General features: G+C 32.2%; 1 protein-coding gene across 1 annotated transcript in view; it reads left to right on the top strand.

Moving 5' to 3' along the window:
* Window positions 1-23,418, top strand: part of LOC145293879 (uncharacterized) — a 414,014-nt gene extending 390,596 nt beyond the window's left edge. Inside the window, exon 4 of the mRNA XM_080140635.1 lies at window positions 19,315-23,418. Coding sequence (XP_079996761.1) covers window positions 19,575-23,084 — 3,510 coding nt within the window. The 5' untranslated portion in view covers window positions 19,315-19,574 and the 3' untranslated portion in view covers window positions 23,085-23,418. The remainder of the gene's footprint in view (window positions 1-19,314) is intronic.
* The last annotated feature ends 3,816 nt before the right edge of the window (window positions 23,419-27,234 follow it).

Raw genomic sequence — 27,234 nt, 5'->3', positions numbered from 1 at the left:
ATGGTGATGGTAAGGCTAGCTTTTCATGGGGTTGAGTGTTGTGGATAGTACTAGAGAGAGGAGGGGCTGTGTTGAGACTGTATCATTGTATGGAATTGTCTCCTCTTTTTGTTTGTTTGTCAAAAATCTTTCTATTCATTGGGCAGCCTTCTTGTTTTTATTTGGAGGGAGGATGTATGACTAGTGGAATGGCCACTGCCTCCGATGGTATTGGTTAATTTGAAATCTAGTTGGATCGATTTCACACACTTATAATACCATTAAGAAAGGCATTAACCTATCTCCCCCCTAATTAAAAATCGCAACTTCTTCAACTCACCTTCACTCTAGAGGTCCCTAGGTGCCGGAAGATTTTCTACTCTTGAACCACTTAGATTTGGAATTCTCCCTCTGCTCCCTGTTTTCTCAGCCATACCAACATGCAAAAATGCAAGTTTAATATTAAAAAATACATTGCTGCCCAACTCCTCATCCATGTTACACCTATAAATCTGGCCCTAATCATAGTAGCATCTCTTACACTCAAGTAGCAGTGTGCCTTGTTTGTTTGAGATAAAAGTAAAATAAAAAAAAAACTGTTTATAAATGCATTAAAGCAAACACCAAAATTGTATTTTGATTTTGGATGTTATTTTCTTATAACGTTTCGGCCTATGTAGCCTCCAACCTTCTTCGGGTGTTATTTATTTTTTGTTTTGTCAAGAAGTTAGAACGGTAAAGATTTTTTTTTTTTTTTTTCTATTTTTAAAATTTTTTTTCTATGAAATGAATAAAATCATATACTGACATTGTTGGTTCTGAAACTTTCGACGATATACATCTTTTTGTCAAAGACCAGCAAAATAAGGAGAGATTAAAAATAAATAAATAAAAAAAAAAAAAGTCGTCTTTAACAAAAACAATGTACATCGTTGAAAGTCTCAGGGAAAAAAATTGCGTAGATGATTTTATTAATTTAATAATAATCAAAAATGTAACACTATTTGGCATTGTATTTTCTTTAAATACACTTTAGGGAATAATGTTTTTAATGATATGATTAATCTTTTCTATTTTACAAAAATTATAAATAAAATAAAACGTGCAACAAACTTGTATTACTTTAATTAATCTGACTACTCTTCTTGGATGTTACTTACAACGTTTCGATCGATGTAACCACCGACCTTCAAGTTTATTGTTAAACTCTGGAATCTGTATGGAATTTCAAACAACCCTGTCTCCAATCGACGTGAATATCTTTCTCTTTTTCCATCAGACATAATTAAGTAGAAATCTTATACAGGATTTCCCAAAAGAAGATGACGAAATTTAGATTTGATTAACTTCCTCAATATTTTAGTTATGCTTACCAATTTCCATACGTAGGTAGATGAGCCTCTCCGTAATTTTTTGAGATATAGTAAGATATCATAGTGTACTTATTCTAATTTTATTTACACAACTTAATCTAGGGTATCTTTTTCACAAGTTCTAATTTTAATTATGAAAAATGATGTTACTCAAATGTCCACCATTTTCATTTTCACACTCTTGTGCTCTCTGCAGGGCATTGTCCAGCATATAACTTAATGTTTCAAAGCTTATGGCCCTAATTTCCTCCGCTATATTGTTTTTAAGGGCATTTATTGCGGCTGGTTGTTTGCATATACCCGCTCTTTAAAGTTACCCCAAAGGAAGAAATCTGCACATGTCTGGCGAGCGGGGTGGCCAATTTATCTCAGTCACGAGAAATTATTTGGTTGCCTGAAGCTCTTGCACCAATTGAATTTTATATGAAAATTTGCCCCCTTCATGAAGCATTCTGTGAAGAGATGATCGAGAGACCCCAATTTGACTTGATCTCCTTCTTACTGATGTGGATTGATCCTCGGCCACACTCTCGGCTAATCTCTGACAATTCTCATCACTTCTTGCCGTACAGGGTCTACCAGATTTAGGGAGGTCATATACAGACCCTTGCTCATGAAATCGAGCCACCATAGCTTTTATTGCATTGGGAGTAGGGGAATTTCTTGTGTTGAAGTTTCATCAAAATTCCCTTTCAGTTTCTGATATTGACTCATTCAATCGAAAATACGACTCTACGATGAAAATCCGCTCCTCGGTAGTGTAACGACTCATGACCTTGGAAGGGTTACTCTAGATGATCTGAAAAAAATAAAAGTAAAATATAAAAAATTAAGAAAGTTATGAATTTTTTTTTTTAACAATTAGCTTCTTTTGGGACACTCTGTACAGTTCATAATTCTATTAATTTCGCCCGTACTGAGGATTGAACCTTTAACCTCCAGAAGATTATCAATTAGAACTGTTTATTACTTATATCCGCTGTGCGACATGTCCATACCATCAGAGGTGGTTGCAAATGCAAAGCCGATGCTAGTCTTGGCATCTTTAACCTCAATAGCAGAGAGGCAAAACTACCTTTTTGTTGTCAAGGCACACACTGCAAATCCTCAGAATTCTAGCCCTCTCGTTTCTCTACATCCTCATAAAGTTCAGCACCTATTCATATATAACACTGCATTACGGACAAACCAGATGTCGGATATGGAAAGAATAAATCTATTTTATGTTAAACTGGAAAGAAAAGTTTGTTTTTGTTTTGTTGTTTTTTTACTATTGACAACAAAACGAAAAAGTTGTCAAGAAACAAACATGTAACAAATAAACGTTACCAAAGGCAAGATAAATTACTCTTCTACCTACCTGGATACGTTTTTGGTGCTAAAACTTATTTTAAAGCGTTTACTAAATGTCACTGTGACATTTATTAGTTGAATTTCTATCTGTATTGTTTTATTTTCGAGTTTTAGCGATTATTGACTCTAAATATGACAGCCTCATGTTCGTCATCTTGTCATTGGTTTAAATTAAGCATTCAGCACTACTTGCATTTCAAACTTAATAAACGCTTTAAAATAAGTTAAAACACCAACAACTTATCCAGGTAGGTAGAAGAATAGTTTATCTTGCCTTTGGTAACGTTTATTATATATTTGCTTCTTGACAACTTTTTTCAGTTTGTTGTCTATATAGTAAAGCATGCTCAAAAAAGGTTTTATTTAAAGGAGATAAAATGACGGTGCTGAACTCAAATAGACGTGATCACATAATTAATGATCACATAGTCTGAATATATTAAGTTTCAATATAAACATCTGAGTATTTTAAAAAAAACAAAAATACCTAAGTAGGTTGGTAATAACTTATTATAATGGGTCTTTTGTATTTTAAAAACGTGATGCTGTTTCTGTTTAAAATATCTGCAATATTCAGTCATTTTTGGTTCCCCCGACAAAAGGAGGATGGACCTGTAAATTCACCCTTGTCTGTTCATCTGTCTGCACTTTTCTCAATAACTACGCCTTGGAATTTTTTAAAATTTTGCACAAACATTAAACATGATATGAGTAAAAAAGTAACAGAACAGATATTCCGGGAAAACTCCAGTACCACCTAAAGGTGCCTTTCAGGTTAAAATGACTAAAATTGACACTTTTGTGCTTGTTAAAAAGAAAATCGATGCATTGAATTTTTATAAAACTTTCTGAAAAGTTGTAACTAACTGATTTCTATATAATTTTGTTTGTCTATACTTCACAATAACTCTTGGGTGTGCCCCAGGGGTTCTTTTAGAGCTAATAGAAAGACTCCATTTTTGAGACTATTTTACCATATTTGTCCAACATTTTCTGTGTATGTTTATTTAGCAGTTTTGCATGGTGCTGAACTCAAATTTAAATATACTAAGGTATTGGGGACTTTTTGGATTAAATGGGGGAGGGGCAAATGATTGACTTAGTCATTTCTTTTTTTGCATGGTGCAGACCTCAAATTTACATATGTTAAGGCCTAAAACTCCACCGTTTGATCATTTTGACCAGGATTTGACGCCCCCTGGGGATTTTGGGGCTAAATGGGGGAGGGGCAAATGCTGAACTTAGTCATTATTTTTTTGCCCCGTTCACTGTGCACTATGCATACTTGACTTGTTTTATTTTTTTTTTTAAGTTCCTTGTCTCCATGTTAGCCAACTTCACGCATAATTAGAGAATGAAGTCTCTTCGTCTTCGTTTATTCATGACTAAAAACAAAATTGATTTGGATTAAATATAAAAATCGATCCTCATATGATTGGTAATAAATCTTTAATATAATTGAGTATTTTAGAAACGTGATAGTTTGCATTACAAAGATTTGTTCTCAGTCTTCTTTCGGTTCTTTCTGAATTTTTGAGATGAGGATTATTTTTATTATTCAGATTACTGTTCTCATCTTATTTTATTTTCATGATGTTTCGATCGATTGTAACCTTCAAGTGCATCTTATCGAACTCTAATCTTTCTGTCTAATTCGGGAATCTTCACGGAATTCCAAACAGAAACTTTTATTTAATCTACAGGTCTCATTCCATCAGACATGACAAGATAAAAGTCCTAAGTGATTCGCAATTGTATTTTGAGTGTTGCCCGCATTGAGGATTTAATCTTCAATCTTCAGAAGAGTCTAACTTTCAATGAATTTATCAAGTACTTTATTCGTTATGTTACTGGTTCTGGCAAAAACAACATTCAAGATGAGAACAGTAGTTTGAAGAATCCAGATAATACGGACTTTTTCTTTTCGATTGTTAATCAGAAAAGGCTTCTTTTTTATCCAGGTTCATTGATCTATTAATTTTCAGATTTTTTTTTATATTAGTCCGTTAATTTTCAGATTTTTTTTTTATATTAGTCCGTTAATTTTCAGATTTTTTTTTTATATTAGTCCGTTAATTTTCAGATTTTTTTTTATATTAGTCTGTTAATTTTCAGATTTTTTTTTATATTAGTCTGTTAATTTTCAGATTTTTTTTTATATTAGTCCGTTAATTTTCAAATTTTTTTTTATATTAGTCCGTTAATTTTCAAATTTTTTTTATATTAGTCCGTTAATTTTCAGATTTTTTTTTATATTAGTCCGTTAATTTTCAAAATTTTTTTTATATTAGTCCGTTAATTTTCAAAAATTTTTTTTATATTAGTCCGTTAATTTTTAGATTTTTTTTTATATTAGTCCGTTAATTTTCAGATTTTTTTTTATATTAGTCCGTTAATTTTCAGATTTTTTTTTATATTAGTCCGTTAATTTTCAGATTTTTTCATATTAGTCCGTTAATTTTCAGATTTTTTTTTATATTAGTCCGTTAATTTTCAGATTTTTTTTATATTAGTCCGTTAATTTTCAGATTTTTTTTATATTAGTCCGTTAATTTTCAGATTTTTTTTATATTAGTCCGTTAATTTTCAGATTTTTTTTTTTAATATTAGTCCGTTAATTTTCAAATTTTTTTTTATATATTAGTCCGTTAATTTTCAAATTTTTTTTTTTTAATATTCGTCCGTTAATGTTCAAATTTTTTTTTTTAACATTAGTCCGTTAATTTTCAATTTTTTTTTAAATATTAGTCCGTTAATTTTCAATTTTTTTTTTTAATATTAGTCCATTAATTTTAAATTTTTTTTTTAATATTAGTCCGTTAATTTTAAATTTTTTTTTATATTAGTCCGTTAATTTTCAATTTTTTTTTTAATATTAGTCCGTTAATTTTCTTTTTTTTTTTTTTATATTAGTCCGTTAATTTTCAATTTTTTTTTTATATTAGTCCGTTAATTTTCAATTTTTTTTTTTATATTAGTCCGTTAATTTTCAATTTTTTTTTTTATATTAGTCCGTTAATTTTCAATTTTTTTTTTTATATTAGTCCGTTAATTTTCAATTTTTTTTTTTATATTAGTCCGTTAATTTTCAAATTTTTTTTTTAATATTAGTCCGTTAATTTTCAAATTTTTTTTTTAATATTTGTCCGTTAATTTTCAAATTTTTTTTTAATATTAGTCCGTTAATTTTCAAATTTTTTTTTAATATTAGTCCGTTAATTTTCAGATTTTTTTTTTTTAATATTAGTCCGTTTATTTTCAGAATTTCTTTTTTGTAATAGTTCGTTAATTTTCAGATTTTATTTATATTAGTTCGTTAATTTTCAGATTTTTTTTAATATTAGTCCGTTAATTTTCAATTTTGTTTTTTATATTAGTCCGTTAATTTTCAATTTTTTTTTTAAATATTAGTCCGTTAATTTTCATTTTTTTTTTATATTAGTCCGTTAATTTTACAATTTTTTTTTAATATTAGTCCGTTAATTTTCAATTTGATTTTTTTTATATTAGTCCGTTAATTTTCAATTTTTTTTTTATATTAATCCCTTAATTTTCAGATTTTTTTTTTTATATTAGTCCGTTAATTTTACAATTTTTTTTATATTAGTCCGTTAATTTTCAATTTTTTTTCATATTAGTCCGTTAATTTACAAAATTTTTTTATATTAGTCCGTTAATTTTCATTTTTTTTTATATTAGTCCGTTAATTTTCAATTTTTTTTTATATTTGTCCGTTAATTTTCAATTTTTTTTTTATATTAGTCCGTTAATTTTCAAATTTTTTTTTTATATTAGTCCGTTAATTTTCAAATTTTAATTTTATATTAGTCCGTTAATTTTCAATTTTTTTTTATATTAGTCCGTTAATTTTCAATTTTTTTTTATATTAGTCCGTTAATTTTCAATTTTTTTTATATTAGTCCGTTAATTTTCAAAATTTTTTTAATATTAGTCCGTTAATTTTCATTTTTTTTTATATATTAGTCCGTTAATTTTCAGATTTTTTTTAATATTAGTCCGTTAATTTTCAGATTTTTTTATATATTAGTCCGTTAATTTTCAGATTTTTTTTTATATTAGTCCGTTAATTTTCAGATTTTTTTTTAATATTAGTCCGTTAATTTTCAGATTTTTTTAAATATTAGTCCGTTAATTTTTAAATTTTTTTTTTTTTAATATTAGTCCGTTAATTTTCAGATTTTTTTCTCAGTCCATCAATTTTCAGATTTTTTTTTTTTCAGTGTTAGTCCATTAAATTTCAACTTTTTTTTTTTTTTCAATATTAATCCATCAATTGTTTATAAAATTTTGTATAAAAAAAATTGAACCAGATGTTTTTAGGAGAATAGTATTGTTCCTACCATAAAATGCTTTCAAAATATCAATTTCTTTTGCAAATATCAAAAATTTCTTCTGTTTGTTTTAAAACCTACTAGAAGTTAAGATACATATTTATTTTTATGAAACGAGTAATGTTGACTCCAGGAAAACTCTGGTTTGCACCCCCCCTCCTCCTCCTCTCAGAGAACTGAAAAATATATCTAAACGTAAATATATAAATTACCAAATGTAGGCAATAAACTCTTATAAATTCATGAAATAATGCATATATTTACCCTTTTCTTGATTAGGCCATCATCAGTAATTGTGTAAACTTCCAAGCAGCAACTTCCACGGCGGAAACTTTATTGCATTCCGCATTCAGTTTTGTGACTTGTATTATTTTAGAACTTTGGCATACTATCAGCCAGTATCATTAATGTGAGAAGTTGAGGGTACATCATAAGGCACAAAAATCCCTCGTTTCTCTGCACAAAGCTGACAAGATTCAAAATGAACATCTCACGTACATGTTGAACACACATAAGCATGTTAAACCGACGTTAAACAGAATATAATGATGTAGAAGAACATAGCATTTGAATATATATGTGTGTGTGTGTGTGTGTGTGTGTGTGTGTGTGTGTGTGTGTGTGTGTGTGTGTGTGTGTGTGTGTGTATATGTATTTTCAGAGATATTTAAAGCAGATGACAAAGAATGCTCAACTGATGCCATGATATATATATATATATATATATATATATATATATATATATATATATATATATATATAGTCTTGGAAGTGTTTTAACCTTTAAAACTATGTATATAAAAAAAAATTTAACTTATTTAATTTTTATATTTTTTATCATTTGTTGGAAAACTATTTAGTCAATAAGTCATTTAATCACCTGCTTTCCTGAATTCACAATAGTCCTAATGTTAATTTAAGGGATCATCAGTTGTTTATTATAAAACACTCTTTCGGGGATTTAAAAACTAATATATATATATATATATATATATATATATATATATATATATAATCTCATGACATATATTTCTCCAAACCTCTGGCCTTGATAGAGAGGAGACTAAAACTTGCTGCTATGGTTTCAAATGATCTGAAATAACAGCAAGAGGAGACTTGATTCCAAATATTTCTCATATGTTATATCTCCCCTATTTGGTTTTCATACATAAAGTAATTTCATAGTGTATAAAGATTATTTGATACAGGAGATATTCATAATTGTACCCTATTTGCGTGAGTAAACTTAAGTGGTAAGTTATATATATAGTGTTGGGACAAAAAAAAAATCAGAACCTTTTGGAGAATCAGAATTGAAAAATTTGTGCTTATTTTCCGATACCAAAAACGATTCCTTGTTCAATTGTCTTATTTGGTTTTTGTTTTTGCTTAAAATTTTTCATTGGGGGCACTAATGATAAAAGATAATGACAGTTATTGATTTTAAACTATCAGTAGAACTAAAATCTATAGATCAATCGCCCCTCCCCCCTGTTAATTGTGTATTTTTTGCGTTTACGAAATTATATGCACATATTAGATAGGTTTGTGTAGTAATCCAAAAAATAAACAATTCTATAGGTAAATATTCAGAGGTTTTTAAATAATTGGAATCGGAAAAATATTGGAATTATCCCATCATAATATATAGAGAAGAATCCACTGTTACTTTGTACTGTGATTTTAAAATTTATATAAATAAAACAGTAGATATGCGTGTCTGTCTGTGTGTAGATATTCAACCGATAAACTCTTAAACTACTGGTCACATAACATTGTAATTAGCAGGAAATACTACTCGTACATCAAGGATGGTTTCTAACAAATAAAATCTTTGTTTGGATGACGCATACAAACATATCAGCAAGTTGAAATGCAAGTTGTTCATTTCAACTTGCCGACATATTTTTCACTTCTTTCTACGCATGCCCCAAATTCAATTCATTTCTTCAAATTGTTTGATATTAAATCTTTATTGTTTATTCATTGATAGCCACTTTGGCTAAAGCACCGAATGTTTTGGTTTCGATTCTAACTGATGTCACCCAAGTCATTTTTTTAACTTTTGAAATCATGACTATATATTATATACAATATAATATTCAATAGATAATTGGCTCTGTAATAATAAATATAAAATCTACATGAATTAAAATATATTTAAGCATATTTTGCGACCCGGCAATGCCGGACACCACCACACCCCCCACCTACCCGTTAGTTTCAAATATAACGGTTCAAAGACTATATAAAATGGAGATTTTTCTTTTAAAATAAAATTAAAATTTTAACCCCATATAAGTCTTTATTAAAAAAAATACAGATTTTTTTTTTTTTCTTAAAAAAAAAATATTGTCTGCATTTTCCTGTTGTAGACTCTTATGAGTCTAAAATTTGAATTTTTAATGTTTTAAAAAATATCTGCACGTTAACTGTTTTTTTTTTTGTTTTCTTTTTCAACCGTTCGTCTTCAAAATCTAGTGGGCAAGAACCTTTCCGCCTCCCTATTTTATTTTTCTCACAGAAGAGATGTTGCAAGTCTATCTCTGCCCCATCATTATTTTTATGGTAGGTGCTCGACTGAGTTCCAATCTGCACCCCCTCTAATTCATTCGCAACAAACACTCATCTAGCAACAACAAACATCAACAATTTCCCCCTCTCTTTCTTTCTGTGCCTAAAACTTAGCAAAAATTCTATGAACAGAGTTTTTTTTTTTTTTTTTTTCTAAAACTGCCCATCTGGACAACACAATACCGTGGGGCTGCTTCCCAGATGACTATAACATGGTCGTTTTCAAATTTAATGTAAATAAGTTCTTGAGTCATTCTCTTAAATAAGCCCCAAATTCCACCATTACTGATCATGTTTTCTCACTATCTACCCTAGCCCTTATCCTAGAGTAGCCTCTAGGCCTTGATAAGCAGTGACCCTTTACCTAATATCTATCTATATATATAAACACACACACACACCTATACCACAGTCCTGTAAAACCTTATTTACATATCGTTTTTTATTTCAATTTATTCAGCTAATATGAAATTAGTGAAGTCTCCAAACAAATGAAGTTAAAGGACTTTTCCAGTACAAACAAGCGCATATGATGATGATGCAGCTATTTCACATTTTGTATTAAGAGCAATTTTCTGGCCCTCAAATTGTCATTAACGCTTAAATTTCAAATTGCTTGGCTTTTAGGCCGGCCGGAATATTTGCTTAAACAAAGCCGGCTATATTTTGCCAGAAACGAAATGCCAGTCCTTAAAGCAATTATGTCTGAGCGACTGACCTCTGAATATTGGCTACTGTCCAGAGGGGCCTTTTTATTTTATTTATTTATGGCATACACTGGAGCAATTAATTCTGGCATCCCTTTTAAAATTGAGGGCTGGAAGAAAAAGAATTCAACTCCTGTTCTTTGTCTTAAGTAGGTCATAACCCCATGATTCAGCCACTCTGATGAGTCGTGGACGACGAAACACGTGTCAGTGGATAATTATATTTAGAAAAAAATTATATATATCACATTCGTGAGAGGGAAAATTATTCCCAACTAGCACTTAGGTAAAAAATGCTCTTTCATTCAAAAGTATTGCAAATAAAAATAAACAAATAAATTACATCTACAAAAACATGGTATATTCCAGAACTAATGAGAGTTAGTCCAGTGGTAAAGCTCCAGGCTTCAAAGTCTGGGTTCTTGGTTTTGAATCTTCCAGGCTTAACCACACTGATAAGCCGTAAATTACGAAGCATATTTGTGGATAATTAAATCTTAAAATATATATGTCGCTCCTCATCTGGGCGCATCACATTGGTGATAAGAAAATTATTCCCAACTAGCGTTTAGGAAAAAATGCACTTTTGTATAAATAATTGAATTTGTACAAAGGTATCACAAACAAAAATAAACAAATGGCATATAAAATCCTCGCAAGAATTGTCCACTACAAAATAAATGCTTAGTGACCAACATAACAAAAATAGCATGAAAGACAAAAGTATAATTATGAGAAATAGTAATAACCAAACCCCAATAGAAATAAATATGCAAACAATAAACAGAAAAATTGTAACTGTAGCTCTCGTGCACCCTGTTCACTATGAAATAAATGCCTAGCCAAACTCATTGTTTACCAGGCCACAATATATATATATATATATATATATATATATATATATATATAAATATTTTTGTGAAAAATGAAAAGCATTTTTAATAGCATAACAGATCAAGTTTTATTCATTAAGGTCCATAAAAAAAAAACAAAAAAAAAAACATGCAATCCTAGGTATGATGATTATAAATAAAATCCAAAAAGTTAATTCAATGAAATTGTAATCTATAAGGTCCAAAATTAAGCATTCATAATCTGGGGTGTGATTGATGAAAAGTGCCTATTTTTGATTTTTTGTTTTTTTGTTGTTTTTTATTATTAGTATTATTAGTATTAGTATTATTATTAGTAGTAGTATTATTAGTATTATTATTAGTAGTATTATTATTATTAGTAGTATTATTATTATTAGTAGTATTATTATTAGTATTATTAGTAGTAGTAGTATTAGTTTTAATTTTTGATGGATTAATAAATATTGTAATTTATTCCTTTTTTTTTTTTTTTTTTTTTTTATCCGAAACGATCATACAGAAATTTAAGTTTTTGTTTAAATTCTTTGAACGTAAATGATCATGTATTAATGTCGTTTACTTCTGATTTACTTTGCCTGAGCTCTGTAAGATGTAACTTCTCTCTTATTGAGCTGATTATATATTTGCAGTATTTTGAAAAAATGCTCGTAATTCCCATACTTTCCCCACCAATACAAGCGTTAGTTGAATCGTTATTGTGTTCTTTTGTTCTGGTATCAGACCATTGTTTGTTTCTTTCTCACACACACACACATATATATATAAAATGAGAGGGGGAGATAATGAAGATCTTGCCGAGTTTTCAAAATGATTTTGTGAAGTTGCCAAAATCAGGAACCCTGTTGAATTTCTGCCTACCTTGTTTATGACTATTTAAGATTAATTTCCCAAGGGTTGGCATGAACGGATTCATATGGGCAAAAAAGTAAATCTATGACAATGGATGAGTTTATAACAAAATGCTGCATTAATTCCCTAAAGCATCCATTTTTGCTCTTAAAAATTGGGTCTGTGAAAATTACTTGAGTTTAGTACTTTTTTTTTTTTTATATAATAATGAATTAACACTTATCGAGGCTAAAAGCTACTATAAGGATAAGGATTAATGAGATGGATTGTTAGTTAAAGAAAAATATAGAAAAATATTACGAGAGGATTGAAAATGAATGGAATGAAAACAAAAATTACTTATGAGGACTGTTTATGGCAAGGATCTGTTGAAAGTGGATTTGAAGACGAACATGTTTTAATTTACAGGGAAGTAGTCCCTTGGTAATGTGTTCCATAGATGGGAAGTTATTGATAAGAAATTCTGTTCCTCAGCCAAGTCTTTATTTGTGATTTTACACTGCCAATAATGAGAGCTGAGTGACAACAAGCCTCAATAAAACCAAAGGAATATATATATATTACTTGCATGATCAGTTCTCTGGAATTTGAACTTGTGGATGACGTCATATGATCGTCACAGTTCTCTGTGAAATTTGAACTGGATGACGTCATATGATCATCTCCTACCAATGCTGCTCTTCAACCTTGCCACACACGAACAGCAACCAATTTGACATTATCTTTACAAAAAAAGATATACCTGAAGAAGGACGGAGGTTACATCAGCCGAAATGTTGTGAGAATAGCACTAAAGATGAGTGTGATATTATCGATCCCCCCTCCCAGTGTTAGGAAGTTAAAAAAATAAATAAAAAATAAATAAATAAAGAGGAAATAACTTTATCAGCAGAAAAAAGGTAATAAGAAATTGTTCACAAGGAACACAAAAGAAACTTGGAATAGGATTGTTAATCAAGGTGTGTCAATAACGGGAACAAAAGATCAGTAAATCTATTTTAGTTATTTTTAGGAGTAACAATGAGTTTTGCAACAGTTTATGATAGGGCTAGTTTATGGACAGTTTTGAGTTTGTGACGGTTGTGGACAGTTTTGAGTTGAGCTTCCAGTTGGGCATAGTTGAACAGAAAATTGTGACTCTGAGGAAATTGAGATGAATTGCTATCAACTGACGAACATGGCCTTGGCATACGACTATGTAACTGTAGACTTTAATGTATAGAGGGTCTCTGGTGTCACAACACACATCCAGAGTGGAAGTGATATTTGCAGAATGTGTTGGAGTTTGTTTTATTTTGTTTGTTTTATCTTGTATTTTATGCTTGCTAACCTGTGAGTACTCTCCTTGGCAGCTGCCAATCTGAGAGACGAGAAGATGGAGAAGAAACCCACAAGAATAACATTGGCGCCGACATCTGTTGTCTAGTAGGGTAGCAAGAAAACAGTAGTTCAAATAATCTAAATACAAATGATCAATCCTCACCGAAAAAATCAGAAACAGGAACTTAGTTATAAATTGTATTCCTACCTTTGATCGCTGCCTTTTCACATATGTACTTTTTGAGTGATCCTTCCAGACTGAGAAACACAATTTGGTAATTTCATATCTTCAAACAAGATTAAGATGAGGTAAGACTGATGGAAGACATTGGGCAGTTATTTAACTTTATCTTTGTTCCAAATTATTGACCACAAGGGGGGGGCAGAGAATATAGATTACTAATTATATTTTGTCAGCTCATATCGCTTTACACATCTGTGTAGCATTTCAAATGTTAAACAGTTTGTCATTTACGTAAGTGCACACTTTTGCACATGTTTTCACCCATGAGTGATCAAGAAAACAAATCAACAAAAGTCTTTTTACATGTGCGATCGATGGTTTTCATTTTCCCATCGTCACTTTTCCACACGTGGGCCATGATCTTCTGTTTAACTTAAGACAGATTTACTCCTGCATAAAAACACAGTGGAGAATTGTTGGTTTTCAAAGATTTTATTTAGAGAAAGGTTATTTAGAGAAAGGTTGTTTAGGAGAGGAGAGACCAATATTTAATTCTGATAACTTCTTCACTTGTTTTTTTTTAACTTAGACTTAAGATGGCGATGCACAGGCAGAGTCTCAAGGCAACATTCGCTTAGATTCTCTCGACATTGTTGGGCACATTTTGTCTGTCCTGACTTCTAAAACTCCTTTTGCTTCTCCCCTCAAAAGTATGATATCATTATCCCGTATATTTGGACATCTTTATTTCTACCACGTTTTGTCTAGAGAGTTCATATTTGACCTCCTCATCCCTACCTCAATCACGACTCTTGCTGCTAAGTCTACTTCTGTTTGCCACCAGGTTATTCTAACATGTACTAATAGTCAAACTAGTTAACATAATCTCTACCTATTGGCATTGGGTCCCAATGTATAACAAACACTATGCATTCTCTATCACATCCTCTCTTTGAGCCATATGACATCATATTTGCTTATATTATATTTCCACAATCTATCTGAATTACACAAAGTTAATTCGACTGAACGCCTGCCGATTTCTATTTCCTGTTATTCACAACTATTTTATATACCAATGAATTTACTCATCAATACCTAACACTGATTCAATTTCTTTTTTCTGTTCAGGGTTAAATGTATCACCTTTTATTTCTACTTTCATCATTTTAGTTGACTATATAGATAAGCTTATATGTACTCTGTGGTCCCAGGTATGACCTTAAATGACCTTCAATGGTGAGACCCCATTTGGGGGCTGTGAAGAATATAAAATTGCCCCTTAGTTACTATTGCTCCCAGGTCTACTTTGGCTTGGAATGGCAATACCTGTTGGGCATCTGGTGCTACTAAATTAGGATGTCTGAAGATACTGCCTTACTGACCAAAAATGCATCAAATATTGATGTTCTTGTTTTTCTTTCTCAATCATGTTCTGCAAGGTAAAAAAAGAAAAAGGAAAAGAAAAACAACGGTTTTCTTCTATAATCAAATCAAACAGAATGAATAAATGTTTGCGGATATAAAGAACTTGAAGCATAAAAACTCTTTTCCGAAATGACTGGATTCAGCATTAAATAACCCAAAAATGGCTGATATACCATAACACAAATAACCATAACTGACTCACGTTAGGTGAAAGACCGAGAAATAAAGGCAAAATAAAAATGTAAAATTAAAAAAAAAAAAATCTTAAGACATGATTTTTTTTTTTTTTGCTAACAGTTTTATCTTGTGTAAATCTGTATTGTTTAACTTATTTCCACTACAATTCTCATTCGAGTTGTTATTTTCACAACGTCTTGGCCGATGTAATACCCGACCTTCTGCAAGTGCATATTTTTGAACTTGCTAATCTTTGTCAAACTCTGAAACCTTTATTGCATTTCAAGCTTAATCCTTTATTTAATCCATGGGGGAAGATTATTTTTGTTCTGTAAGAACCAGGTAGATGTGTTAATTCTATTATTCTTAGTTATTATTGCTTCTAGTAAGGATTGAACCTTCAACCTTCAGAAGACTGTCACTTAATTGTTAATCAGTACTTTTATTCATTAAACCACAGGTCTAGCATTAATTTTGGGATGTGACGATGTGTAGTATTGGTACTTTTTTTTTTTTTTATTATTTTTGTCTTTTTTTATGGAAATCGCTCCAGACAAGGCGTGAAGCCATTTGATGTAAGAAACTAACAAGATCGAAAGATGATTACTGCATAGACAGGAGTCTTGAAAACGCCAAGAGGAAAACCGTCGGCAACAAGAGTGCCAGAAGCTTGCAGTTCTGGGAAATAAGCTATTGGAATTTGAGGCTGTATTACAATGAGGTATTAAAACAGTGAATTGATGGAGACCACTAGACCAACGATCTGGAACAAAGGAAGCAGAGAATAGATAAGACAATTCTGATGAACACCTGTCATAAAAATATTTATAGAAAAGACGGAGATTAGTAACATCACTTCTGAAAGGAGAAAGGGTGGAGCCAAATACAGGGTGGCGCATAAATCACTTCACCATTTTAAAATAAATTTTGTTTTTTCAATAAATTATTTTTGATTTTCTTTTTCATACATAAATCAAAATGAAATTACAATCTTTTAATTTCTCTCTCTATCTCATATATATATATATATATATATATATATATATATATAACTACTTCATTTATTCACATAAATTTAATATACGAAAGTATAGATTTATGCGTAAACTTTAAGTATTTACTTCAAAAGTGCTCAATACGTAGGTAGAGCTAGTTAGTAATTTATAAAATATATATGGCGATTAAGCTACATTGAATATTCTGCGTTTCATCCAACTATAGGATTCGTCAGGCTTATGCGCGAATTCTGTTTTTATATATGTTGAGGATTTCTAGTTGGCCAATCAGCTTTCTAGTCTCCACCGCGCCCCTTCCTATCAGCCAATGAGCATGCATTTTATCAAACAAAGGATCTGTTTTAGAACTAGGTTAGTGGTTTTAGGTGGCCGTTCTCCTTTTTTTTTTTTTTTTTTTTTTTATACATATGAATATACCTATGTGTACACAGTAATGCACATATATATACACATATACATATACATACATATATATATACATATATATATATATACATATGTGTGTGATCGTTTATGTATATTCATGTTTATTTAATTTATTTATTTGTTTGTTTTCTATTGTTATTGTTAGTTTTAAAGCTATTTTGTATCGCTATCCTAGAGTAAGTTTTATTTTGTGAACACAGTTGTTTGCTATTTCCCGCCTACAGTTTAATAGATTTTGAGGTTCTTTAAAGTACAGGATAGAAAATTTTTCATGGAGGCATAATTTACATGGGTCGTCTAAATGTCTGCATGTGGTAGCTTGTCTCATTATTTTCCATTCGACTACCGGCGAATGTCCGCTTTCTTTGAGTTCCTAGTATTTATTCGCTAGTGTTGTTTTTATACGGTGTTTTTTATTTTTGAATGTGCTTTTGTGGTCATAGTATCGGGTTTTGAAATCTAAGGAAGTCATGCCTATGTAATATTTGCAACAATATTTGCGAAAGAAAACCCGAATAACAAGAAATATTACATATGCATGACTTCCTTAGATTTCAAAACCCGATACTATGACCACAAAAGCACATTCAAAAATAAAAAACACCGTATAAAAACAACACTAGCGAATAAATACTGGTCAGTGTAATCACAGTATTACAGTATCTGTGAAACCTGTAGAATTGGTTCCAGTGACTACTGGTAGCTGTGGTAGAACTAAATATGTAGAGAGAAAAATAGGGTCTCCTTCCTCTAAAGATATTGTGATGGTGTTGCTCGTTGGATGCAATATAGCATTTTGTTATCACGACTGAATGTGTCTAAAATGGTGTTTTAAAGATACATAAGATAGTGGATAGATTATTGAATTTGTATGTGGCATCTGTTGTTGCAAACCTACAATACTTTGGTCCAGAAGGAAATTTCTGCAGTCATTTTATTATATATGAGATGATGATTCAAGTTAAGAGTAAGATAGACATTTTCTAGTCATGGTGACAAAGGAAGACCAATGACATCCATTTTCCCCCACTTTTAAATGGCTTTGTCTGATTCATTTTTAACTAGCAGGACCCGTTAACAGGTATTGCCAGTGTAAGCCTCCCAACCCCTCACAAAATGAAACTACGATGGTTGTTAGTGGCCACTGCCATCCCTGAACAATTGCGAACACTGGCGGATGTGGCCAAAATGAAAAGGGAAATATCATGCTATGTCTATGAGTTTATAATCTACTTACAAAGGATCCAAGCACAATATATGTACATGTATATTTCCTCCCGGTTTTGACTGGAGGCGGTAGGAGGACTTTATATTTAGAGGGAAAAATAGGAACTACTTCCTCTAAAGATGGTTGCGATTGTGATGATGTTGTTCCTAGTATGAAATGTAGGATTTTATTATAACGATTAAATGTGTCTAAAATGTCGTTCTAAAGTTACATAAGATAGTGGCTAATAGTCTAGATATAATTAATTTGTGTGTGGCATCTGTTGTTGCAAACCTACGGTACTTTGGTCCAGAGGGGAATTTCTGCAATGAAAATATTATATATGGAGATGTCATTTTTTTTTTTCATATAGTTGCAACTATTTCAAAGTTTTTTAGATACTACAAGTTTATGTTATCTAAAGGCTGGGCAGCTATTAAAGTTTTATGTGACTAGGTATTTTTAAATAAATGGAAAAAAAAATCTGTAAATATATAGTGTATCAGCGTATGGGTTTTAAAAAATAATTTTACTCTTAATTTATTCATACCAATAATATTATGGGTCTAGTCTAATATATAAAAAGAAATTGTTTGTGTCTTGCTAAATGTCAGAAACTACACCAAACGCCCCTATAAAGCTGTATATTCTTTTTCAGCATTCTTAGATAGAATAGGACGATATTTTTGTCACCATGAACAAAATAATTAAAAATGAAGTCCATATTTAAACGTTTCTTTTTCTTTTTGTTTATCGATTTTCTAAACTAGGTTCAAAGTGTAGTATGTTTTCTCATCTGTTAGGGGAGGAGAAATCTTTAACTAAGAAGATAGTGAGAGAAGTTTTAAAAGAAAAGTGATAATTTTTTTATTTTATCATTTAAGCTCATAGCTAATACAAGGTAGCTCTGTTAGTCATATATATATATATATATATATATATATATATATATGGGACCTGTGGAAATTCCACAGCGGACTTATTCATATATAATATATTGATGCTGGTATTGATGTGGATGTTCAGCGTAAATGGAGACGCCCTGATATTATTGTAGCTCTTTTGTTAAAATTGCAAAGGTATTTATCTAAACTAGCAGGGATGCCTTAGCATAGCCCAATCGTAAAATACGCTTAAATATATTTTAATTCATGCAGATTTTGTATATATCATTATAGAGTCAATTTTCTATTGATTCTTACATATTATAAGGTTGTGATTAAAAAAAAAAAAAAAAAAAATAGCCATATAACTTAAGTTCCTTCAGCTATAATCAAAACTTACAAAGAATTCTTGGTAAAATTATTTATTACAAGTTATAAAAGGTCATGACAACTCAACAACAGTCATTTGGAAGAAAAAATATGCAAGCGTGACACATAAAATAACATATGCACTATCATATTAATATATAGATTATCAGAATTGAGTAAGTTGACTTTATATAAGTTTCTAATGTGTTTTTTATTTATTTTTATTTTTTTTTATTTTCAGAGATCTGATGTAAGGACCATATGCGTTCATGCCTGTCAGCCTTGTATCAACCGGAACTCTTTCTTCTTCAAGAATATGCTTGATAGTTCCAGCCTATGGCTGCCCAGAACCCATCGACTGTGTTATACCCGAAACAACCATAACCATCTCCACAATCATCACTGTTTGTACACACATCAACGGCATGTTAGACTGAGACTTATTTTTCCTCATTCTTCCGCCTTACTGAACACACTTGGCCAAATGTTGGTTGTTGCATCATGGGACTTGATATGCACCTATGCACTTCCTGGCTAGCGTGCAGCTTTCTCTTGGCAGTCTGTGTACACGTTATAGTGGCTAAGCAGCATGGCTACCCAGCAGATGGCTCGAATCTGGTTCAGTCCCAAACTGCATCTTTATCTTCGTCATCAGCGAGCATCAATAGCTCCTCAGAGCTTTCTTCACTCAAAAGCTTTGGGTTGGGTGAAGTTAAAAAGAGTCACCTACCATTGCTGGCCTCACCCGTACAGACAAAAAGAGTGGGACATATTCAAAATGGAATCGTCGCACACAATCAAACAAAATCATTAATTCAGTTAAACAATTATTTCAATGAGCAGTCCTGGGTTGAGTGGTTTCAAGACCCATTAGTACCAAGACATCGACGAGAGACATCTAACACTGAAAAAAACTCTACAAGCAATCATCAGTCTAGTAGTGTTCGTTTGTCGGAGAAGATTACAAAATACCATTCTGATAATATGATACCATCGATCCACGGTTCCAAACCCACCAAGACTATATCATCACAGGAAACCGAAACGCTCAGCGACCATTATCATTCTTCCATCAACTCTAAGCCAGTAAGTTCTGACTTGGATACTGCTTCCATGACCTTCTCTTCCTTGTCCCCCTCTAAAATGACCAATACCCAAACATCTGTAAATTTTATAGGCACCACTGTTCCCTTATCTTCATCTCGGTCAAGTAAAGATACTTCAGAAATTCTTCCAACAGACATTGTTTCAACTCCTTCTGTGATCCCATCTTCAAGCATTATCCCGACACCACAAGTGCTAGGGGTAGAAAATCACCCTAGTTTTTTCAGTACCTCTCCCACACCCTCGTTAAATTTGAATTCCCCGAGTTCGGCTATGTTACAACCTAGCATACCTTCACTTGGTAGCACAAAGTATGAGTCCACTAAGACAACCCTTGTAAAAACATCCGAACCCTTTACATCTTTTACCATTTCGTTGGCTCGCATGCCTACACCTACTCTCACCAGTTCCCTCTTAACAAACTTTTCAACCAGTCCCATACGCACTTCAGCTTTGAGCAATGAAATTGCTGACTCAAGCTCAACTTCCTATTTAAGTTCCAACATAAACAAAACACTATCAACAGTGAATCAGTTTCACACTGTTTCAGCACTTGATGTGCTTTCCAGTCATAATTCTTTCCTCTCAACAAGCACAATTCAAAATGGTAATTTTACACTTGGGGATCAACCGACTCCACAGATCAGTGCTCAAACAGACGTGTTATCAGGCATAGTGCCAAAATCTTTAGTCCCCTCCAACTCAAAGACAGTTTACACATCTACATCCTCATCAGTAAATCCATTACTAACTTTAAACAAGACAGTACCATTTCTTCCTTCTTCTTCCTCTGCTTTTTCTGATATTTCTCTATTGAGTACATTGCCCACAAGAATGGCTACCAGATTTAGAATTGATGCAACTTCCACATGGTACCATCCAGAGTCTGCACGAATGGTCTCTCCTCTTTCACCTTTGTCAAGGTTCAACTCTACAATGACTACGACTACTAAACCTAAAATGAACTCTTACAGCTCTGTTTCCAGAAAGCCACCTTTAGATGGTGCCAACTATTCTCTACCGCGGATGGTATCAGGGCCTGAACCAGAGTTGGAACCAACACCCAAATCTTTTCCCAACACAAGTGGACCAGATTCTAAATATGAAGGAGATTTATTAGCCGAACCTGTGCCAAACTGGGAAATAGCAAAAAAAGAGTGGAAGGCTGCCTGGGAAATCCATCTGTATCTCTTTGGCATTCTGTTTGCCATCCTCTCTCTCTACTCCCTCGCAAGCATTATACGCCTCTGGAACATCAAACACCTGCTGAGTAAACCCTACTTTGTTATCATCAATCTCTTCATCTTTGCCTTTTGCATCCTTCGGACACTTTTCCTGCTCATCGACGGCTACAACTCCAACCGCACATTTTTGCCTGTGATAGAATACTTCCTGGTCAGCACCGGGTTTCCTTGCCTCACTTCCTCCTTCAGTATCCTCTTCTATGCACTGCTGAATGCTACTAAAGTACAAATGCTCCCTGTCCAAATCCAGCGACTTCCTGCCCTGATATCCGTCATCCTTTTTCACTTCTTGCTCTCCATATCTGCCGACATTCTCGTCGCCTACTTCATCAATGCCCGCATCCTCCTCTTTATCTGTCAACTCTTCTTTATACTCTGGGGTCTCTTTCTGTTCCTTGGTTACCTCTATGCGTTTAGGAGTTTGTATAGTGCAGCAAAAAAACGCCAAAAGTCCCTGCTTCAACTGCGGCAAGCCAACAGTCAGTGGGAAGGGGGTCACTACTCCCCAGCAAATGAACGCCTTACTCTTAGTCTTGGCATTAAGGGTACTTTGCTTTCTGCAATTGTTGGAACTGTATGCGCATGCCTTCAGGCCTATGCTGCATTAGGGACTTTTAGCGTTTTCTCTCAAGAGACACCTCAGCCCTGGCCATGGTGGGGTTACCAAACTGCTATTCGATTCATTGAGTTTTTGTTTTGTTTAGTAATGACTTATGTTGCAACCCAACCATTTAAATACCACAGTAAATATGATTGCGATGTTTGGTTCTATTTTTCCTCTTGTATTCAGCTTTTTCAAATCAAATCGGTATGGAACACTACCAACGACCCAAGTTGGAATGAGTTGGATGATGCCATTACGAACACTTTGATTATACAAAATGGTGGACGAAAGGAGATCAAAGCAGCTGGTTATGAAATAATTCCGATGACTATTACACTCAGCACAGATGCGGATCTCAGTGTGCCGGACCCTTTGGAGAATGAGTCTATGCTGGTCGTTGAAGATGGGTTTGTGCGCTTCCGAACAAACGAAGAGCTTGAGGAACTACGCCGGAGCCCTAGGATACCCAGAATGGATCTTACCGATTCGAAACCTATTCCTGCAAAACCGAAAACTCTCCAGTGGGGGGAGAATACAAGCCAGGGTCACCGAAATGGGGGTTTTCAATCGGGAGACACCATACCTGGGTACATGTCTCCAGAGTGTATCTCAACGTCAACGTCCCCTGCATCTTCGCAGTGGAACCGCATTAGCACAACAGGAAGCGACTTCACTTTCCGACCGCCTTCTTTAAGTTTAGCCGAGAGTATCGACAAGGAATTGGAGCATTACTTCCGTCGGTCGAGTATCTGCAGTGAACGGTCCCTCTCGAGTATACGTAGCTCTTCAATGCCAGATGGTATCGCTATGGGCAGTAGTGATACGATAGATTCAAATTCTGTTTTTCCCTCCGAGGGGAGTCCTTGTGGTAATCGACCAACAGATTGTGACTGTCTCCCTGACTTAGACCCTACTTTCTCGGAAAAACCAGAGGACAAGCGGGGAAATGTGAGAGATAAGCTCGTGAACAATGTTCGGTATTTGTCACTAGATGACTTGGGGAAACATCCTCAAAGTTCTTCCTGTGGTGTTCGGTGGAAACCTGATAACAATGCGTAGCGTTACGTATGTCTGCTTGATTGTATATAAGGTGTTGAAGGTTCTAAACGAAACTGACCACAAAATGTAATTATCAAAAAAGGAAAAAAGGGAATTAAAGTATATAACATTTTTTGAGTTGTAAAAATAAAAAATGTCATTCTCCTTTCTTTTTTTTTTCTTTTTTTTTTTTTTAATAAATAAACACAAAGGCTATGCAAAAAAAAATAAATAAATAAATGAAGTTGGAATAACAAAATCATGAAAAATATTTGATTTTCAACAATTACGACTTATACAAAAATGGGAATCAGCATTTTTTATTTGGATAAAAAAATAAATTGTTTCTATTATATATTGGTTCAAAGTGTTGACTCACAGTAATTCTGGTTGGATTCAGAGTGTAGTATCTGTACATGTGGAAATTTTACTATTTAAAAAAAAAACTGTTAAATGTAAAAGTTCTATTGTATTTTCAGCACCTTAATTATACTAGCAGTTGAAACGAACGCCTTTAACATAGCACTCCATATGACGTCACTAAAACACAGTGCCTTTTCAAATGTAAACAAAACATATCTAAGAAGTATGGCATGGTTTGCTTAAAGCATTGTTAAATAATAAAAGGTATTTTTGAAGGCAGGAATGTACAGTCGTTATGAGCAGATGAATAAATAATTCAATATTTTTTAATATTTTTTTTTTATTTATATATATTTATTTATCTACCTGAATTTTTTTTTTCAACTATAGCTGGTACTGAAAAAAAATTTAGGTAAATAAATAAATATAAATGAAAAAAAATAATATCAAAATAAATATTGAATTTATCATTTATTTATTCATTTATTTATTTAATTATCCGCTCATAACGACTGTACATTCCTGCATTCTAACCCTTCAAAAATACCTTTTAAAACATATCTATTTTTAAATTGATTTCGTTTCAGAATAATTTTTTTCCATTAAAAAATATTAAAAACTACTTATTTAAAAAAAAAAATGTTTTTATTTCAAATATAAATACACTATTGTTACAACAGCATTCATCCTAGTTGAATTGAACCAGCTTTTGTCTGAACTATATCACGCTCTGAGCCATAGCAACTTGCACATGGCAGTCCTGAGCAAGATTACATGAGCTGGTTATCCAATTGTGATCCTACCATCAAAGACTACCTAATAATGTGCAAGCTTAGTCAATATTTCTCTGGTTGTCAGCTACATCCTCAGCTACCCATTGATATAATTTCACCACCCTGGCAGATAGGTAGGGAAAACAATGTCATAAGTAATTCCCCCTCTGAAACATTGAAAACCTTGTTGCAGTAAAATAGAGTAAAATGGAGAACAGGGAATTATTGTTAAAGATTTCTGGCAAAACAACGTCATTAGCCATATTTCACTAATGCACAGCTTCAAATTGGCAAAGTTAATTTTAATAAGAACTAATTAACTAATTTAATGAGTAATCGTTTTCATTGCGTAAAAAAAAAAAAAAAAAAAATTTGTCGTTACTTGACTTATTTGCATATTCCAGAGCATCGCCACATGTTTGAAAACAAAATCCTACTACTTATTATGACATTGTGTATGCCTTTCAGCTGTCTGGTGCATCATGCCAGTTCCAACCCTTATCTAGTCAACCCATTTTTTTTGGTGAAAGTTCTCTTTATCTTTCTTAAATGGAATCTCCTTTAGCCAGGTGGTCCTGGATATGACCTTAAACTATATCCAGTGGTGAGGCCCCAGCTTGCGGTCTTTGGGAAGTGTGGAGCCGCCCTTTAATTGGCCTTGCTCCCAGGTTTACTCTGACCTGGAGTGGTAGTATCTGTTAGGGTCCCAACTATGGGTTAAATAGAAACTGACTTGAAAACAACAAATATATTCTATTAAAATTTTTTTTTTCAAAATCTTTGGATTCGGCATTAAATAACCCAAAAAGGGTTGATATGCCATAAAACAAAAACAACCAACCTTTAGCCGGAAAACATCCAAACCTTGTTAATCTCTTTTTCTCAAATAACGTTGTTGATGAATTTATTAATGTGAAGTTTCTTTCTGTTATCTGTATTTTTTAGTGTATGTAGCATTTTATTCTAAAGAAACTAAACGTTTTCTTATGTCCTGTCAGTATAGTCCATGTTTTGCTTGCATATACAGCAATAGGAACTATCAATGCATTATAAAGTCTTAACATCAGAGGCATTGATATATTCTTAGTGCAGTGGTTCCGAACCCCCCCCCCCTTTTTTATCTGCATCTTTCTAGAAATTTCCCTCAAACCTCACATCCTCTAAAATTTATATTGTGACGTTCTGAACTCACGGTTAAATTCATGGTTGGGTTAAATCTTTTTAGTCATGTATTTAATGGCCATTTAATAACAATACTTAACCTTAAAATGACAGTAAGAAGTTAGCACATTTTTTTTAACTAAACTTTTTTCACACCCCCTGGAATATCGTCTCCCATCCCCAACAGGTGCAAGCACCCAAGATTAGAAGGCACTACTTCAGAGGCATTGATTGATATATCGACCAAATGCAGAACTTACCATTCCCATTTTTTTAATATCAGATGAGGATGCTGGAAGCAGAGCCAATTAAAATATAATTTAAAAAAAATCCTTAATCATTTAAGTATGGTTTCAGACTTAATTATCGATGATAGCAAAGGTGTCTATGTACATCTTTCATGCATGCATCTGGCATTTTATCACTAGAAATGAATTTATCAACTGAAAAGAGAGAAAATGGAAGATGTAGTTTTTGTTTATTTAGCAGTAAATTAATTTTCATTAATTTTTTTTTTCTTTGTTAGACCATTACTTTCTTTAAAGAAACACACTTTTGAGTTTTTGAGTAGAAGTAGAAATTTTCCTAATTTCCCCCGATAAACGCACAAAATGAGGAACTAAATTATTGATAAATTAATTTGCATATGCCAAACTGAGACGAGATAAGGAATGGTCGATTTTTGTCTTTTTAATTTTACAAGTTAGAGGATTTGCAACTATTAACTTTTCATAATAAACACACATAGTAAATGATTTCGGAATGCTAGATTATATCATATCCTGAAACCAAATCACTTTGAACATGCATGTTTCCATTTGAAAACATGTGATGTTTGAGTGGTGTCATATACGGTGTAAGGGCTAAACTCGTTCTTTTTAACTGCAACAATAATTGGGATGCTTAAAATACATTTAGCCTGATATAAATATCAGTTTTAAACCCCCATTCACATGTAGAATTTAAGCAAAAGTAACCTCTCTCCTATCTTCACAGCCAGTGAACAAGAGTATAAAATTGATATTGTTCCATTCTCTGAGTCAGTTTCTTGGAAACATTTTGCAACAAAAAAAAAACTTTTCTTTCTTTTTTTTCCATTAACAGAATATTTTTTCTAAATCTTATTTTTAGAATTGGTAAATTTTTTTGATTTTGTTAAATATTTCCTTTTCTCTTATTAAAAGTCAATTTTATCTTCCATCAAACTAGATACACAAGTAAAAACCGGTATTATTTATACTGCATCGAATATTACAGAAAAATGTTTTAATAAAATTATAGAAAAATAGCCAATGAAGATATGTTCGTTTTAGTAACTTGTGTCCTAAGATATTATTTCAACTCTCATTTGAGTGTCATTAAAATTTCTGTGAAATTGAACCTAGTAGCAAAATTCAATGGAATGTTTACAAGATTCATTAAATATTCTGAGAAATTTCTTTGAAAATATAAATGTAAATCATCTCTCAAACTTATGCTCGATCAACTTTCTATTTATGACTCCAGATTCTGAAGGAGTCATCTTTGTAACAGCATGACTATCAAGTAGATGTTGATCAACTTTTAAATCCAAAGTCTTTTGTTGAGAATTAAAGTAGTCTCCAAGATTTTAAAGGGGTCCGTATCATTTAGAATTTACGTAGACTTGAATATAAAAGTAAAATTGCATGTTCAATGAAATCCTTACAATGTTTATAAATGCATCAGAGATCAATACTCTTGTTTATCCAACAAAAGTTGTCAACAAGAAATGTAAATTGCTTCTCAAAACTTATAAATGGAAAGTTGATCGAGCAAATGGGACTATCGAGTAGATGTTAACCAACCTTTCAATCCAAAACTTTCTGCTGAGAATTAAAATCGCCTCCGAAACA

The sequence above is a fragment of the Euprymna scolopes genome, chromosome 15 (genome assembly GCF_053919585.1).
Source record: "Euprymna scolopes isolate OS-2025 chromosome 15, ASM5391958v1, whole genome shotgun sequence".
Classification (NCBI taxonomy): Eukaryota; Metazoa; Mollusca; class Cephalopoda; order Sepiida; family Sepiolidae; genus Euprymna; species Euprymna scolopes.
The sequence above is the reverse complement of the archived record's forward strand: the minus strand, read 5'-3'. Positions and strand labels throughout refer to the sequence as shown.